Genomic DNA, 18,240 nt, shown 5'->3' on the forward strand with positions numbered 1-18,240 from the left:
CCACCATTATTGTCCAGGGTGTGACCAAGGCCATATGGTGAATTGGACGAAGTTCAATGAACGACCGTGAACAAAATAAGAACTCACGATTTTCTGTCTTCCAAGAGGAATCATACCAGCTCGAATGACTTTACTGCTAAATCTATTATCTTGACTTTGACTAGTTATACACAAATCTTAAAAATTGCTATTCAAGGTAATTTGAACTAAAATGGCTTAAAACAATGGTTGCAAAATATTTCCCAAAGAGGTTACTACAAAAAAATATCCATATCTGAAAATTTAACCCTAACTCAAACATTTCACTCCACTCCCATCAACAGTAAACACTGAAGATAAAAAAAAAACTTCATCAGATGCTGTGTGCAATCCTTACCAGTATCCCTGTGATGGCAAGAGGACAATCCAATCCATAAGGGTGCAACGACGACGACGATGTCGACGGTAACGACACTGGCTCTGCCGAGAAGGTGGATTTCGCCGGTGCTCATAGTTTCATTTGATTATACTTTTTTTTCTCTCCTACAACAGCAGTAACGCTAACGTCGCAGCAGCAGCACACAGGCACCCGAAAAAAGGAACGCTAAAAAATTTAAAAGCATCCCCTTCCACCTTCGTCTTTGAACCCGCTTTCGAAAGGATACAGAATGCCGTGCAAGCAAGAAAAAAGCGGCTCATGGTTTCGTACCCTTCTCATCCCAGAAGACCATCCGCACCACCTCACCCGCGCAATACCTCATCGCGTTTCTTGTGCTGCTGCTGCTGCTGATTCCGCTGCTACACGTCAACTTGGTAGGGCTAAAAATGGTTTTCATTTACCCTTCCCCCGGGGTGCTTTATCGCAATGGCAGCAGCAACAGCAGTAGCAAAGGCGAAGAGGCGGAATATGCCTGGGTTTCTTTTTCGGCACTCAACCCCCACGGCTTTCGGCCCATCTCTGATGTGCGGCGCCTTATAACGCTGGAGTGCACAGTCGCCCTTTGGGTGTCCCACGAAACGCAGCGGGGGAACTTCTCCCGAAACAACCGAAAACCCGAGGGCGGATGGCTTGATGGAAGCCACACTTAAAAAGACAGGAGAAACATTTTCACGAAAATGCGCCCAACTGATGGAAGGAAAGGGAACGGAATGGTATGATCGACTCAGGGCATGGAAGGAAGCGTGAGGGCTTGGTGGATGTGCGAGGATGCTGGATACCCCGGATGGGAACCTTTACCAGAGAAAACTCGATCTTAAGGGAAGTGGCAACGGCACAGTGGGTGAGTCTGTTTGGAAAATTGTTGGAGGCAAATCAATTTAGATTCTGTGAATTCTACCGAAGACAACATATCAAAAAGACTGGCAGCTCTACCATTTTCTTAAACGACCACTATGAGACAGGCACACTGGTGTCATTTGCATTTCTAATGTAAATGCTCCGATCGATTTTAATAGCAAAGATTCTAACATCAGAAGAGAAGTTTGTGAATTAGTTAATTTTGCTATGCGTTGCTTCAATCTCCGCTCAATCGCAGCGCTACTCAAGCAGCACACTTCCATCGAAATAAGGAGCTGCAACATGATTAATACTGGAATAAGTTGCATACAAGTAACCACAATTGTTCAGTGACAAGTGTGCTGCTGATATACTGTATCTGTTCCTTGGATTCTGGAAAAGTAGCCAGTCTTCTTGATATGATATCTTCAATTCTACTCAAATAAGTTATGTGAAATTATATACGATACGGCCACAAAGCAGGCTGACATAGGAACGTGATAAGCCCAAAGAGAAGCTACTTTTGTCGTAGACCTACTTGTACCCAGCTGTTCCCTATTTTCATTCATCAATCCACTACATAAAGCTCATAACGTACATCAACAATTGCTACTCAATCTGATAGGCCGTCTTCTTGCATACTGTAAAACACATAACACCAATCACACTAACAACTCAAACGCACTCGGTGGCATCCAGCTTCCACCACTTTTAACCGTATGTCGTAAGAGTACATGACTTAAGGGCCACCCACATTAGATCCGTTTGCGTTGCGTTGACGTCAATTTGACAGTTTGTAACGATCAGGAATTTTGTATAAATTTGTATATAATTTGATAATGTTAAATTGTTTGAATTAAATTCCTTGGGGTAGGCAGTAGGAAGACACAAGCATTTTTGCTGAAATCTTTCCTAAGACGGGTCCATTTAATTTTTGGATAAGGTAGGAAAGGGACAGTCGCGCATTTAAACGAGCCAAGTTATCTTTCGTGTTTTTAGATTCACGATAGGACACGAAGGGTTTCGGGAAATGATGGACTTCCGGTTCGTCCGAGTTTTACTTTCCTTTATCTGAGGATTCACGGTCTCGATCATTTCGTCCGTGACTTCCCAACGTTCTTGAAGTGTGCGCGTTTGTTCGTGGTCGTTTTCCCTAGTTAAAGTATGTAATTTAAAGTGATGTCTAGTGTTTAAAATTAATTAAAGATTTTTGTTCGTTCCTTTAGCTAGTAGAATAAGTGTGCGTTTAGAGAATTGTGTGTGATCAGGAGAAAGGCTAGATACATCTACATGTAATTTTTGATGTGCTCAATATGTGCTGTCCATGTCCGTGCTCGTGCTTGTGCTCACTGTTCTGGTGTAGTCGTGTTAAATCGTTCGCAGCAATTCACCGTGCCCAAACGCAGCAACTTCTCCCCAACGGACGGAATTTCCCGGCAATCGCCAACCGGCCGGAAGCGGACGGATCCGTCACGTAATCGGTCCGAGGAGACTCAGGGGATCTCCACGTGGACACGGTCCACCCGCCGGTTCGTCAACCTACCGGCACGGCAGAGTAACCGCCATCGCATCGGCGTGTGAAATGCCATTGTCAGCGAAGCACCTCCATTCATCGGATCACCATCGACGATCCCTAAAGAGTGCGTCGAACCCGTCGATAGGTCATCGACTGTGACCATCACGTAAACCAACATCATCTGGTGAGTCAAGCCTTTTCTATTTTTGGAGTGTGGCGTCCGGCGAGGGCGCCACGGAGTGATTTTTTGCCAGTCTAAGACTGATGAGCGAGTAGCGCCGAGTTTCCGTGACACACTTTTCCGGAACTCGTGATGTGGCATTCCCGCCTTTGAAAAGTAACGTTTTTCAACGCCAACGTCGTTGTCACCAGGAGCGCAGACTCGTTTGGAGCTGAGTTGCCGATAAAGTGACGTCACACACATGATTAAGTAGAGCACATGAGCACGTTAGTTAGGGAGGGAGAAATCGCACACACATAGGAGATAGGAGCGAACACACACAAGTAAACCGAAATGAATTGGAACATGTAAATAAATATACGTAGGATAATGTTATGCACTAAATATACCGCCTGAATAGTTCCGTAATAATAAATGTTTTCGTAAAATGATCATCTCCCTAGATTTAATTGATTGAATGTATTCGACATCACTTCGCGTTCTCCGTTGTAGTTTTCGTGTCCCGTCCTCATGTTGAGAGTTTGAATGTTGGGGAGAGTAGTCCACTTTCAGATCGGGGTGACGTCTAGTGGCAAGTGACGAGACTGCCGATGATGATAAATTCTCTTTTGTAGAGGTTTTTAGGTATGGGTGAACTCTCACCGACTCTCTGAGTGACTATCGTGTTTGCGGTTTCATGGAGATAATAGGGTTTTCCCGTTTTGGACGTTTAGTTGAAAGCCGGCTTGCCTGATCCGTAAATCCTTTCTAGGAAATTTAATGGACTCGCCCTTAGGAGAGTCTCAACCGGGCAAATTTACATTGGGCGTGTGGTCTCCCTTGTGGAGTGGCGCTTAAGCCACACGTTTTTAGAGAGGGATCGCCCGGGCTGGCTACAAGTTAGACAATAGATTTATCTGTCACTTTGCCACAACGCGTCCGATCCGGATCTAATGTGCGTGGGCCTTCAGAGTGGTAGCCGCGATAGAATTATTACTATGGGTTCAACGCGTTCTTCCCTGTCGTTCTGCAGATTCTTAGAAATGCCCCAGGCGAATCACCGATATAATTTTAGGTTATACTAATTAACGGAAAGTTGCACGACATATTTGCATTGTTGCATTAAGAATGCGACGAAAAAGCTAGTATTTAAGTCATATTTGTTGGATCTATAAATCAGTCTTGTTCTACCATCAAATTCGTCTTATGATTGATTGATTGATTGATTGATTGATTGATTGATTGATTTCCTTTATTTAGTAGATTTAGATTCGCCTTTGAATTGTGCTCCTTGTGACTACACAATCAGATAAATCCTTTGGCCTTAGCGCCTGAAGAAGTCAAAATTACGCTCTCGCTATGGACTTGACTTTGCATGTCTATGGGATTGATACAAATATCGTTGTTCTTGGAAAAAGAAGCCCTTTTAGATTATGTACAACACCGATGTGTTTTTTTTTTCAAAATTAAACAACCAAATCCTGATAGCGGCGCCGGTGATGTAGTGGTAAGCATGATTGCCTCTCACCCCAAAAGGCCTGACTTCAATCTTAGTTGGCAACGCCGGGATTTTCTGGGGCATAAAATCTCTGATCACGCCTTCCTTTGGAAGGCAAGTAAAGCCGTTGGTCCCCGGTTTATGAGTTAATGGGTCGATAGGTAGGGTCCAGGTGTGTGAGCTCTGCCTCCTTGGCGTCGGTAGCATTGGTACTCAGTACGAAAAACAAATTCTGATCAGTTCGCTCAACTGTCGACATAAGCAGCTCTGTATTTGTTTCGGTGCGAGTCATTGTTTGAAGTTCGTTCACTTCTGCTGTTACATCGTTGAAAGCAAACAATTGGATCTGAACTAGTGGAGATGTCGGTAGAAATAAAACTGACGATAAGATTCAGCTTCCCACATGGCTTGGCGAAACCATCAATGGAAGAAATTGCAAATTTTGTTACGCGGATCCCACTCAGATGATCGCTATATACCGTATAGCGGAGGAAAAATCTATGCTCATCAAATTCAAGAGGTTTCGATGCTTTATTGCTTGCTACTCAACCGTGGACAATTAATTTTCCAATATGCCGAGGGAAAATCTGTCGAGAGTTTACGACCTACCACCAAAAGTCCCAGATAGGGATCTAGCATTAGTACTAGGGAAATACGGTGATGTAAAGCATGTAGTACGGGAGAAATTTCCAGCCACATTGGGCTTCGATATGCTTACAGGTGTGCGGGGTCTATATATGGATATAAAAAAGGAGATTCCTAACTCGCTGCATTTCCTCAATCGAAAGGGGAACATATTCTATCAAGGGACCAAAAATGTGTATTTCTCTTGCATGACGGAGGGGCATCGGATGAATTCCTGCCCCAAGCAGAAGGATTGAACAATTAGGCGCAAGAATTGTAATCTTCGTCGCCGGAAATTACGTGAAATCAACGAAGTTGATTTTCACGAAGTTTAAAAAATCGCCTTCACGCATAGGGTAGGGAACTACTTCGGCCTAATCGCCTATTTTGGGCCTATCGAGCAGAAAACTACAAATAAATCCATGATTTCAGAGTTAACAAGTCAATTATGCGTTTGGTACGATACTTTAGTTAATAAGCTTCCGAACGAAGTCAATGAGAACGCGTGGTATGAAGGTTTCCACCTATTATTCCCAAAAACAAAAGAAGCGATCTGATCGAATCAATTTTTAAATTCATCCGATAGGCCGAATTGAATTCATTGGCGTTTCAATGGCGTTTCAATGCGTTAGGCCGAGTTTAGAATCCGTAGGCCGAGTTTGGCGTCAAGAAGCAGTGTTATACTTTTGACAATATCTGAACGATTGGTTTCTCTTTATCAAATCTTAGCCATCAGTAATAATAACATTCCGTTTGGTGCTAAACTGCGCTAGATTAAGAAAGACTAAGTGCGGGTTGTGCTTAATAGGACGGAAATGGGGTAGTTAACCCTACTAGTTTTTTTTTTCTAAATACGAAGGAAAGTATTCCCTTTCTCTCAAGTTAACGCATATACCAATTAGTATCCCACCCGAAGTGCATTAAAGGATGGGACGGGTCAACAAATCCTGAAAGCAGAATTGTAAATGTCGATGTCCGTGCATTTACGCGTGGTTTGCCTAGACTCTTCGTATGGCTATCGAATTACGCTTTGGCGCCCGAAATGATACAGAGAACTCATTTACCACCTAATGAACATTTCGGTGAGTGAACTGTTTGAGAACGTTTCATGCGTAAAATCTAAACAAGGGGTAATTCGATGGGGTTTGAAACATTTCAATTCATGTACAACTTTTTTATATTTTATTAATTTTTTATAATACATGGCAACTGCCACAATCGGTCACAGACGGCAAGACGTGTGATATCCGATTTTAATACCTATGTTACGGTAGTAATAAAGGTAATACGTTAGAAATGGCTTGCGCACTAGCGCCACCCATGGATACTTATTGCTGCATTAAAATTGACAGATGCATCCGATCCATGCGAGCTATTTTTTTTTTTGTAATTCGTATGTACCTAGCAACATCGAGATCAAAATTTAACCATCGGTCATGCTAAGGGTCTCCTAAAATGGTTCAATTGCTAGAGACTAACTATAGAAATTACTATCTGTATACCGTAGTACTAATACTACTACCAAATCGAAAGGCAGACATATTCACAATCACAACATGTATAGCGCTGTGTGATGATGATACCAACCGGTGGAAACTACTTGACTAGCCTATTGGTCCCAAGTACATCTATAAGCGTACCCCATTGAAGTCGAAATTTTAGTACTACACTATGTTTGTTTTGATTCGCTATGAGGGGTTCGTGGATTTTCCTACGTTTCGCGGGGTGCATTAATTAGCTTGGCACCGAGGATAGTACCAGAGCTGAGCCAGCAAATTGATCACGTTTCTTCGGGACCTTCTGGTCTTAGAGTTACCACTATGATTATATTGTCGTTGTATTCCTTTAATCTAGTAAACCTCAATTAAGAAACTAGATTCAAAAAGAATCCCAATCGGTGTAATAGGTCTCAGTAGTACAAATGTCAATCATGACAGACGATGGTATTACCAACAATCAATACGAAACTAACGATTTTAAATTGGCTCACTACTTGACTAGCCTATTGGTCCCAAGCAAACGATTAACGTACCCCATTCTAGTCGAAATTCTAGTACTACACAATGTTTGTTTTGATTCGCTATAAAAGTTTGACAGATGAAATGAGGGGTTAGTGGATTTTCCTATGTTTCAAGGGGTGAATCGATTAGCTTGGGACCGAAGAGAGTACCAGAGCAGAGCCAAAAAGTTGAGCACGTTTCTTCGGGACCTTCTAGTCTTAGAGTTACCTCTATGGTATTACGCTCAAAAAACAAATCAAGCGATATTGAGTAATGGGACTGGCATGCGGCAGCGTTCCACATATCCTAACAAAAGACCACAGCTATGAATGTGTTCAAGTTACCAATGATAAACTGATGTTGCAATGAAACTATTTTGACCATAAATACTGGATATTAGGGCTAGATGTGGCTAAAAAACAGCAAATTATACAAATACCTTTAGTCGTCATTTTATAAACATGACGTTTTTTCAATTGAGACTACTATGCAAGTACCGGCCTTATCGGTGCTGTACCAAAAGTAAAGTCACTATTACAATCATCAAGAAAATATATACAATCAAGAAATAGAGGGCTGACCTGACAACTATTGTTAATATCTCTGCTATATTTGTGTGTGTAGTCCCTCTAACCCCCACTGGCCGGCCTTGTTATTATGGAAGAACTCTCTCTACAATGTCACATTTATGGTCATTGTTAGTTAGTTAGGGAGTTAGAAAGTGATAGCTCTATTTCAGATCCAGCAACCCATTTCAGAATGTCTGGAGAGTCACGCCCATTCCGAGGCTACTTTCACTTACAATAAGCCCCGCATGTATGTATTACCTCTATCAATTGGATATTAGTATTACACACACACTTCCAGTTTAAAAATGTTCTTTTGAATCCTGGCACGTATTTAGTTTGTTTATTTTTTTTAATTTAAAAAGTATTTGGACTATGGTGAGACCAGTTAATTTGATCCTCCAATCCATGGGTTCCGTAGATTTGTTTTTCTCTACGCTTTGCATCTCATTTCGTGATGCACCTTTGTCGTAATACTTCCTTCAAAGAACACAAATTTTCATGCATTTCCATGGTCATCTGGGCGTCTGGAGCTTTCCCCAGGAACTGTTCGCGGCCACCAACTACCACGCGTCCAGTCTTGTGCGTATCCAACGAGGCATCATTCAGATTGCTCGCAACCTCGGACACCGGCCGGCGAGAGACCAGTAGTCGAGCTATTTTGCAAGCGGAAAACTTGCTGATTCACGGCAACGTCGGCCACCTCATCAGCACCAAAACTCGCGACAGACACATTATTAGCACGTTCCCGGGCTAATTCATCAACCGGAACGGGTTCAAACTCACCCACGGTGACGAATCTCTCAATAGAACTTCACGCCCAAAGTGTGGCATCCAAACTCGGAGAACCGGGCTCCTGGGAGACAATGAAAACCGACATCGAACAATAAAACCGAGTCGCTCAAGGCAAAAACAGGCAAAATACGATATATTATTATTACTAAATGATAATTTTATGGACACTTATAACGAAATTTCAGCACACAAATTAACAAATGTAATGCAAAAAATGTTTAATTCGCTGACGAAAAATACGTAGCAAAAGAAAAACACGTCAGCTTTCAAGCGCGGCCTGCTGCGATCCTCTAATATCTCTGCTATATTTATAGCATTATCAATGGAGTAATCTAATAAACATATCTCAAACGCGTCTTTGTATGTCTCTGCTAGTATCATTATCGGCGGTCACCAGTGAGCCCAAATACACGAGTTCGTCGACCTCCTCGATTCCGTTACCGTTAATCTAAACTCAGGGTGCGATGCTAACATTCTCTTCTCTAGAACCTCATCCTATCATGTATTTCGTCTTCGATGCGTAGATGGCAAGTCCAATCCGCCTGACTTCAGCCTTCAGCCGGATGTACGTTTCCGCATTCGCCTCAAAGTTTCGTGTCATGATGTCGATGTCCTCGGCAAAGCCAAGATGATGATCGTACCACTCGTGTATATCCCCGCTCTTCTTATCACACCTTCCATTAAATAGCTGACACGAAATTCCAGACCTTGCCGTAACCCCATTCGAGATTCAAAAGAATTCGAGAGTGTCTCCGATACTCGAACAACACACATCATTCGATCCATCGTCGCTTTTACTAATTGCGTCAGTTTATCCAGAAATCGATAGTCATGCATAATCGCAATAGCTACATACTCTATTCATATTCCTATCATTTCCAAGCAAATTCATCAGACACTTCCCTTTTTATTTCCAGGAAGACATCAACTATCTTCTTCCGGAATTCAAGAGAATCTTTTCATTTAGTATCAGAGCAAATGTATTGCATAATCCATGCATTAGTAAAAGAAGATGATCATAGACCTGTAGCCATAAAACAGCTGTTGCACATAATTTTTACTTTTAATCCTCAAGGAATTTAATTTTCTGGAGCCAGTGATGCTTGTTCCTGATTTTAGAAGCTTATGAATAATTGTGTACAGTTTCCCAGATTTGATGGATGATCTACCTAATTTACAAAGATGGGTTATCATCATAACCACTGAAAAGCTGTTTTGCTTACGAATCGCATTGAGCATCCTCTTAAATTACCATTTTCTCGCTACAAACCCACTATGGACATGGTCCCCAAAAAAGGCGCTTATTCCCCCTCACCCAAAGTAGAAGCCTCGTCAGAACGTAGCACTACCTATTCCTGCTAGCACGAATATTTCGGAACCCGTTGCCACGTCAACTCGGCACGACCCAATTCGCTGGTAGGAAGGTTAGCTAAAAGGGAATAGTGTTTTTTATTCGTCGTAATTTTTTGGGAATTGTTTCTCCATCACACGGCTACTTCGTGTGGCATGGCGAGGGTGGTGCGGTTGAACCTTCGTTCACCATTCGTTGCTTTAGTTCGCTGGACAGCAAAGAAGAACTCTGCTACTACACCGCGTACCAAAATCAGCTGCAGCAGCACTATGTTGCAAGTGATTTTTTTTTTCTTCTGTTGCTTGCTATCCAAGTGAACCAACGACAACGTCCTTCTTCCCACCCATCCAAGCAGCTTCCAACTGGCTAGGATGGGCAACGGAAAAACAGACTACTCACTCGCTTTTACGTCCCAAATTTTCCAACGCAGATCGTCGTCGTCGTCGTTGGTGTGGCGCTGTTTGTAGATATAATTATTAATAATATAATTTAGCGAAAATATATACGGCTCGGAGGTGCTTTTTTGGTTTGCTGCCCTTCAAATAGAATGTATACGGGTAAAGTATGTTTGGATTTCCTCGGCTGGGGTAAGCAAAAAAAAAATGAATGCTGGAAACCCCGACTGGAGCAGATGGGTGGCAAACGGGATGGCATGGCACAGAAAAAGGATCACGGGTTCGTCTAATGCAACGATGCGGTTTAAACGCTGTTGTCTCTTAAAAATGTAGAAATATGGCTGTGTATAATAAAATATGAATTAAACCGTGTAGCTACATGGTTGTTTGAAGCAGCAGGTAGGGGTCCGGAAATCAGAGAATGAATTGGGCACCGTGGGTGGTCACTGTGAAACGTCGTCGTAGTAAGGAGTTCAAAGAGCTGGAGAATATGGATTCGATTTAATTAGAAATTAAATTGGATGTAAACGTAGATTTTGATTTTCTTATTGGAGCCTCTAAATGAGAATAAATCGTTTGAGTAACGAACAATGACTTGAGCGAGATGCCCCACCATTATTCGTTTTCACTTTCGACTGTGATTTTTCTTTCTATCCTTATCCGTTTCGACTGCATTCGTACGAGTGAGCGTTTAATACAAGGCATCAATCATTTACTTTCAACAAAGGTTTAAGTGTGAGATTGATATTGATATGGCGAACAAGTATCATTTTAAGCAGATAAACGAGAAAGTTCAGTTTTACGCAGTCAATCGCGTTTGTACTATGCAGGAAATGTTCAGTTCCCCGCTTGCTTCGTTCTGCTGTTGTTGTCAATTTACAGTCGTTCAGCAATGTTTAGTAACCAAGAAAGGCTCTTACCCTAGTAGCACACTGGCCACAAACCGGTTGAGGTTACCTCTATGTGACTTATTTCGTTCACAATCAAGTTACTGCAATCTTCTGTGACGGATGTGTGCTACTTTGGTATGTTTCTGTGATGCTTGCACGAGTGATAATTTCCATGATTAGTAATTTTCGCTTTTGAGAAATTAATATTTTAGAATAAAATACAGGCATATGTTTTACCCAACATATGTTTTATTACACCAGAACATACAACTACTTAAACTGACTACAAGCATGTTCAAATACACTATTAAAAACAACCCATCCCTTCCTACGGCACTGCAGTGATGAGCTGTACCTACGCGAAGGGGTGGTGGGCGTGAAAAAGTTTTGCTAGAATTTCGCTTTTTTGTAGCACACTGAGGTTTCTTCCCGGGGATGCGATGGAACGATCCCGTGCATCCTTTTATTTTAATTTAAATAATTGTCTAAAAGGGTTCTCCTACGGGTTCTACCTTTATATTTCACGGTCTATTCCTTTTAACGGAATAAAAGAAGCTTGGTTTTGAAGAAGAACAAGCAGGAAGAGGAAAAGGTGGGTCGTTGGAGTATGCGAATGGATGGGGCCATAATTTTTAATTGAAATCATGCAATCCAGGAGCATCTCGTAAAAAGATTGGAACGTTTGCTAAAATGTCTAACAGCAGAGCTCACATCCCAGACTCACCAGGGAGCTCTCCTTCTTGGACGGTAAGACAAAATTCAAACATAACTTCTCGAAGATTGTTTAACAACCTTATGTGCCTATGATTTATTATTAAGAAAATGTTCTTCAAGAAAACCAATCTCCGGCGCCTTGGCTCTCACAATTTCTCTCAATTATGTGCCTACATAGGTACATATTTCTTGAGGGGGAAGTTGTTTAATAAGACTTTATATCTCAGTCTACTGCCTATGAAGCATCTCACATGCCACCCGAGAGGAACATTGCCACCCTCAGCATCAATGTGCCCACCCCCGGCAAGCCATTCCCCACCCACCCACAAAACACCAGACCAGAGTCTTGGCTCCTACACACTCACTAAATCTCAACCCTTCTGCGTGCGGTAGCACTGCACTGTAGGCACTATAAACAAAACGTGTGGTAAATGAAATTTTATGTTAAACCCATTCCAGCAGTTGCATTGCATTCTGGGGTGCATTTGCCATCGTCATCTCCCCAGAACAGGATAGCACCCTTTCCCTCTCCTATAAGGAGGGAGGGGGTGGCTGTCGAGATTGGGTGCACTGCTTTTCACTCCCTCCACGAGAACAGACCGGATGGGAGATTGCAACCAGCATCTCCCTCAATAATCGTAAATTCTGCTCCTGTGTCTCCCTACTACACAGGAAATGCGCGAAATGAGTGCAATCGACTGGGAAAGTTTCCCCCTGGTTCCAGATGCTGGAAGTGATGTACTGTTTTTAAAAATGCGCAACACTTGCTTCCCTCACCCACCATGAAGCCGGTTGTCGTCGGTGGCTGCGTTCGTCGTCTAACCTTTTATGAACGGGAACAAAAATGCAATTTAGCGCTGCATTCCAATGCAAATCAGAAATCTACTCGCTGCAATGGGTTTGTGTGGATATTGCAATTTGGGGGAACCGTACGTATGTAACATTTTTCCTAGTGGGAAGGTTTTCAGGTCTCACTTCTGAACTACCATATGTCAATCAATAAAAAAATGGTATTCAGTTTTCATTAGCGGATCATTCAAAATTGGAAAGGACCATTGAATTTACGTTCGGTATTTGAATTCTATTTGAGAAATTCTCTATAGATTGACGAATTTTTTAATTTATTTTTTTAATTTGTCGTCTCAGATTTTGATGAAAATTTGCGCAGTTGTTCTTTTTTAGTAAAGATGCCAATTTGTGTTATCAGTTCAAATTGAATCACGACTACTTTTCTAACAGGGCCTGTGTGAAAATAGTACTAATGAGTTAAAAAATATATATTGCTTAAACGGTTTGTTGGATTGATTTGGTGTCTTCAGCAAAGTTGTACATATTATTTTGGCAATAATGTTAAACCTATACACTGTAAAAAAAATTCGTTTGTTTCAATGAAAAAATATATAATTGTTATTAAAAAAGTAATTTTTTTTAAAAAGTGCATTTTTTTTCGTTTTAAGCTTAATTGAAGCTCATAATGTTTGCTACAAACTGGCATAGTTTGGTGATGGTTAACTCAAAAACAAAAAAATCATGATTTTTGAAAATTTCACGATTTTTACATTTTTATTAAAAACACGTGTTTTTCAACCGTGTATATTTTTTTCAAGAATCGCATTTAAATTTTGCACAACTTTCCCGAAGACACCATAGCAATCAAGCAAGTCGTTTTTGCAATATAGGTATGTTTATTTTATAAGTGTTTTTCTATACAGGCCCTATTGAAAAGTTAGGATTCATTACATCCGATACCATGAAAAGGTATCGTTACTAACAAAACTAAAAAATTCATTTGATGAATATTGAGCTAGAACTAAATAAAAGTGATATGATGTTCAAACTAGCGACCCTCACTGAAGGAGCAATTCCATTCAAATTGACGATTTTTTAATTTTCTTTTTTATTCATTGTCTTCAATTTTGCATAGATCTTAACGGTAATAAGTCAAATACTCAACACTGTAGTAGTGAACACCAAAAACATCTGTCTGTACCTAATGTAGAAATTGTACCTATCGATCTGATACTTAAATGAGTTTGAATGGTGAAAACAAGCAGTTGATCACAAAGATATTGCTTTTTAAAGTTATCATAGGAAATAAGTGTAACACCATTTGGTTAAAAGGTAAGCATAACCTTTAATTGTATTTCAATGAAATCATTTTTAAAAGATTATTATTTTTATTTCTTTTAATACAGGAAGCAACATGAGTGAACGAACATGTTTTATCAGGTGCATTCGGCCGTTCGAGGAAGTCAAGTGCTCGAAAGAGCTGAGGAATATTTCGAATATTACCATCCAGAAATTAAAGTCGATTGGATATCAGGATTGAATACTGGTTTTCGCATTTGCACGTCCTGCCATCTTCTTGTTGATAAACAAGCTATTTTCATCTCAAACAAGGAACAGCATGTTGCCGGAAGCTCAAAGATGCCAACTACAGTGATAGTACCTGCCGTACAGAGCTATGAAAGCCTTACAACTGTACCACAAATGACATCTGTTACTTCAGTTCAATCGTACCAAGAATTCACTCAACCAGTCAACATCGAGATATTCAACCGAGGCATTGCAGGAATCCAGGTATCACCGATAGACGTGGGAAAACTCAACTACATCCACTACCCCGAAAAGAAGCACCGTGAAATCAACGAAGGTATTAGAAAGAATCTTTTCAACTTCGAGCCTAAAGGCGCCGGTGGTGTAGTGGTAAGCGTTATTACCTCTCACCCCAGCAGGCCTGGGTTCAATCCCAGTCGGTGCCGCCGGGATGTTCTGAGGCATAACATCTCTGATCACGCCTTCCTTCGGATGGGAAGTAAAGCCGTTGGTCCCCGGTTCATGAGTTGATGGGTCGATAGGTAGGGTCCAGGTGTGAGAGCTGCCTTCCTGGCACGTCGGTAGCATTGGTGCTCAGCACGGAAAACAAGATCGACGGAAAAAACAAACCAAAGGAAAAAAAAAAAAAAAAACTTCGAGCCTGAAGCTGACGAAGTGAATGAACTCAAAGAAGTTTTAGAAAACATGAAGGAAAAGTTTTCCAATGCATCCACTGCAAGAAGTGGAAAATTATTAATTTTATCGTTATTGCCTTATTCATGGTCAACACAAAAAGTTATGGATCAATTTAATGCTAGTAGATATATTGCAACAGAGGCTAAGTTGATTAAGGAAGGTCATTAGTCAAAAACCGAAAAATATGGCACAGCCTTAAGTGATGAAACAAAATTGGCAGCCATAAATTTTTTTGAAGATGATGATATAAGCCGGGCAATGCCTGGTCAAAAAGATTATGTGTCTGTGCAGAAAGAAGGAAAACGACAAGCCATTCAAAAAAGACTACTAATGATGACTTTGAGAGAAGCTTATAAACGATTTAATGAAATTCACTGCAATGTAAAAATGTGATTCTCTTCATTTGCAAAACTCCACCCTAAGCAATGTAAACTTTTAACCAGCTCTGGAACCCACAATGTTTGCGTGTGCACAACGCATGAAAACATCAATCTAATTTTACACAGTTTGAAAAAACTTAACCATTTAAATGATGTAAAAACGTTCACTGACAGCCTACTTTGTGAAAACAAGACAACATATTGCTATCTACGGTGTTGTGAAGATTGTCCAGACTCTTCCGTATTAGAAAACATTTTATTAAAACAATTAGAGGAAAAATGCATTGATCAGCTTTCATTTGAACAGTGGGTTACCACGGATAGATGTGATTTAAAAACTATTATAAAGCCTGCAGACGAGTTTGTTTCATTTTTCTGCTTGAAATTGACAAGTTTGATACCACATGATTTCTTAAAAACACAGCAATCTAATTTTTTGAAAACTACACGAAATAATTTGCAAGAAGGTGAATTGTTAGTTACTTGCGATTTTTCCGAAAACTACAGCTTTGTGTTACAGGATGAAGTTCAGTCTCATCACTGGAATGTCCAACAAGCTACCATTCATCCATTTGTTATATATTTTAGAGAAAATATGCAAGTTAAACATTTAAGTTTTATTATAATTTCTGAAGAGTTAAGGCATGACTCAGTGACATGTTATAAAATAAACATTTTAATACATTGCAAAAACGGTTTGCTTGATTGCTATGGTGTCTTCGGAAAAGTTGTGCAAAATTAAAATGCAATTCTTGAAAAAATATACACGGTTAAAAAAAATGTGTTTTAATGAAAATGTAAAAATCGTGAAATATTCAAAACACCATAACATTTTTTTTGTTTTTGAGTTAACCATCACCAAACTTTGCCAGTTAGTAGCAAACATTATGAGCTTCAATGAGGCTTAAAACGAAAATTCAAAAATGCACTTTTTGAGAAATTATCTTTTTTAATAATAAATATAATTTTTTTCATTGATACAAATGAATTATTTTACAGTGTATATTTTTTACACAACTGCCAAAATAATATCTACAACTTTGCTAAAGACACCAAATCAATCGAACAAAGCGTTTCGGCAATATATATTTTTAAACTCGTTAGTACTATTTTTACACAGGACCTTTTCAAAAAGTAGTCGTGATTCAATATGAAAAACTGAGAGCACAAAATGGCACCTTTACTAAAAAGCTGGGTATTGCGAACACAGTCGATTTTATTTTGCAAATCAGCAGGAAACAACTTGAAAATTTTCCGATGAAACATATTGTTTTGCTAATTCACTGCTCTCAAATTGCATATACATGCTGTCAAAAGTTCATCCTTTGCTCCATAAATAACGTGTACATGGTGTTGGGAGTGCACCTACCCACATGACTCTTACAAAGCTTGTTTACATTCTCCCTTCAGCAGTTCGTTCAAGTTCGTTTGTTCGTTGTATTGTTTACTTTCGAGTGCTATGATTCCCTAATAAATTTGTTACGGTTATTTTGCTTAACGACGTGTTTGGGGTATCATCCAAACCATTTGTGGAAAAGTTCGACTATTCGGGTTATTGTTCGTTTATGGTATTTGTTTATTAGGGTTTCTCTGCAGGCGATTCTATTACTTATGGAAATGTTATTATTGCATCGCAAGATCGTGCCCTGTTTCACAATTGTAGAAATATACTACTAAATTCATTAATTACTAATAAAGCGTGTAATGAATGTCTTTCAATGTGCACAACCCGAGTTCCTTTTGATTTGGAAATTGGCCGCCATACTATTTTGCTACAAAAATCAACAGACAGTCTACGTGATTATCCTTCAGAACAAATCTTCTATAACTATGCGACGTTGGACTACTGTTATACACAGCTGAGAGAGGATGGTATTGAAAATTCAGGGAAAGAGTTTTAAACATACCTACATTCTGTTCCTTTCCCAGTAATGTTACCAAACTGCCACGAATTGAAGAGCTGTCTTATAAAATCGTTGATACGACATAGATTAAACGCGGAAAAAGTATGGAAAATGCGAAAAACTAAATACGATAGTCGAAGCATGTTTATTTGAATGTGATCAATAAATATTATGTACTGTTAATACAAACGTGTTTAAAAAAAAATTATTGAACAAAGAACATTAAAAATAAAGACTTTTTTTGTTGAATTAAATGACAACATTTTTAACATTGACCACAATACTTCCTCTGCCGACGGAGATTGTTTAAGAACAGTAACACTTTTAGCAGCTCTCGATCGTTGGATTCTTTTTGACAGCACCAGTTGGATTCTTTTTGACAACCATTTCATGTTTCTCCGCATCACTCAGCTAAAAAGGAACAACTGTGCAAAGATTCAGCGTAATTGGAAATGATCGGTCAGGATCGATTTGCGAACCTTCGTGGAATGCCTCATTTGCTTTGTTGTGCTTCCTAATTAAAAACATACTCTTTTTTTAGATGTATTGAAGTCCCAACATTCAAGATCTTTAGCCACAGAAGTTGCCACTTTTTTAAATTTGATGTAAATCTGAAATGTTCTGATTGACATACACTGCAAATACATCAACTGCATGAAAGATCCGACACACTGTGAATAAAAACAAAAATTTCGACCAATTTTATGCAGAAATTCGAGCACCAATTAAGGCTAAATATCTTTCATTTCTTTATAACACAGGGAACATCGGATAAAAAAAGGTCAATATATTCAGTATAATATTCCATCTGGCAACCAGTGTACGGTTTTAGGTGGCTTTTCTTCAAACTTAGAAAAAAAATCAGTGACCTTGATTTTATCGAAGATATTCAGTACTGGTCTTTAAAAATAATTCACCGTAAATGACTTGCAATAAAAGTTCAAAGAGTTGTTACTTTGCAGTACTGGCTTCACATGTTCACTACAATCTGAACATTTTTCAAAGTGGATGACGTGACACTTGGCCGCAAGACGACTTAATTTCAAAATTGACAGTTTTTCTTGGATGATAAAAAAAAATCAACATGTTTAGAGATGTGCCCCGATTTAACAATGGTCAGCCACGGCATGTGAAGTAACTTTGCTCTGCAGCGGCAGTGTGACGGCAGTGTGGCGGCGTG

At 39.9% G+C, this 18,240-nt stretch overlaps 1 protein-coding gene across 1 annotated transcript in view; it reads right to left on the bottom strand.

Annotated features, from left to right (window-relative positions):
• Nucleotides 1-2,748: 2,748 nt before the first annotated feature.
• LOC135698569 (uncharacterized) overlaps nucleotides 2,749-18,240 on the bottom strand; it is a 65,641-nt gene continuing 50,149 nt past the window's right edge. The window contains exons 6-7 of the mRNA XM_065218614.1: nucleotides 8,083-8,275; nucleotides 2,749-3,163 (exon numbers count right to left, since the gene is read on the bottom strand). Of these exons, the coding sequence (XP_065074686.1) occupies nucleotides 2,749-3,163; nucleotides 8,083-8,275 (608 nt within the window). The remainder of the gene's footprint in view (nucleotides 3,164-8,082; nucleotides 8,276-18,240) is intronic.

Source organism: Ochlerotatus camptorhynchus, unplaced genomic scaffold (genome assembly GCF_037179485.1).
Source record: "Ochlerotatus camptorhynchus isolate MF236.1 unplaced genomic scaffold, CSIRO-AGI_Acam_v1.1 ptg000090l, whole genome shotgun sequence".
NCBI classification, from domain to species: domain Eukaryota; kingdom Metazoa; phylum Arthropoda; class Insecta; order Diptera; family Culicidae; genus Ochlerotatus; species Ochlerotatus camptorhynchus.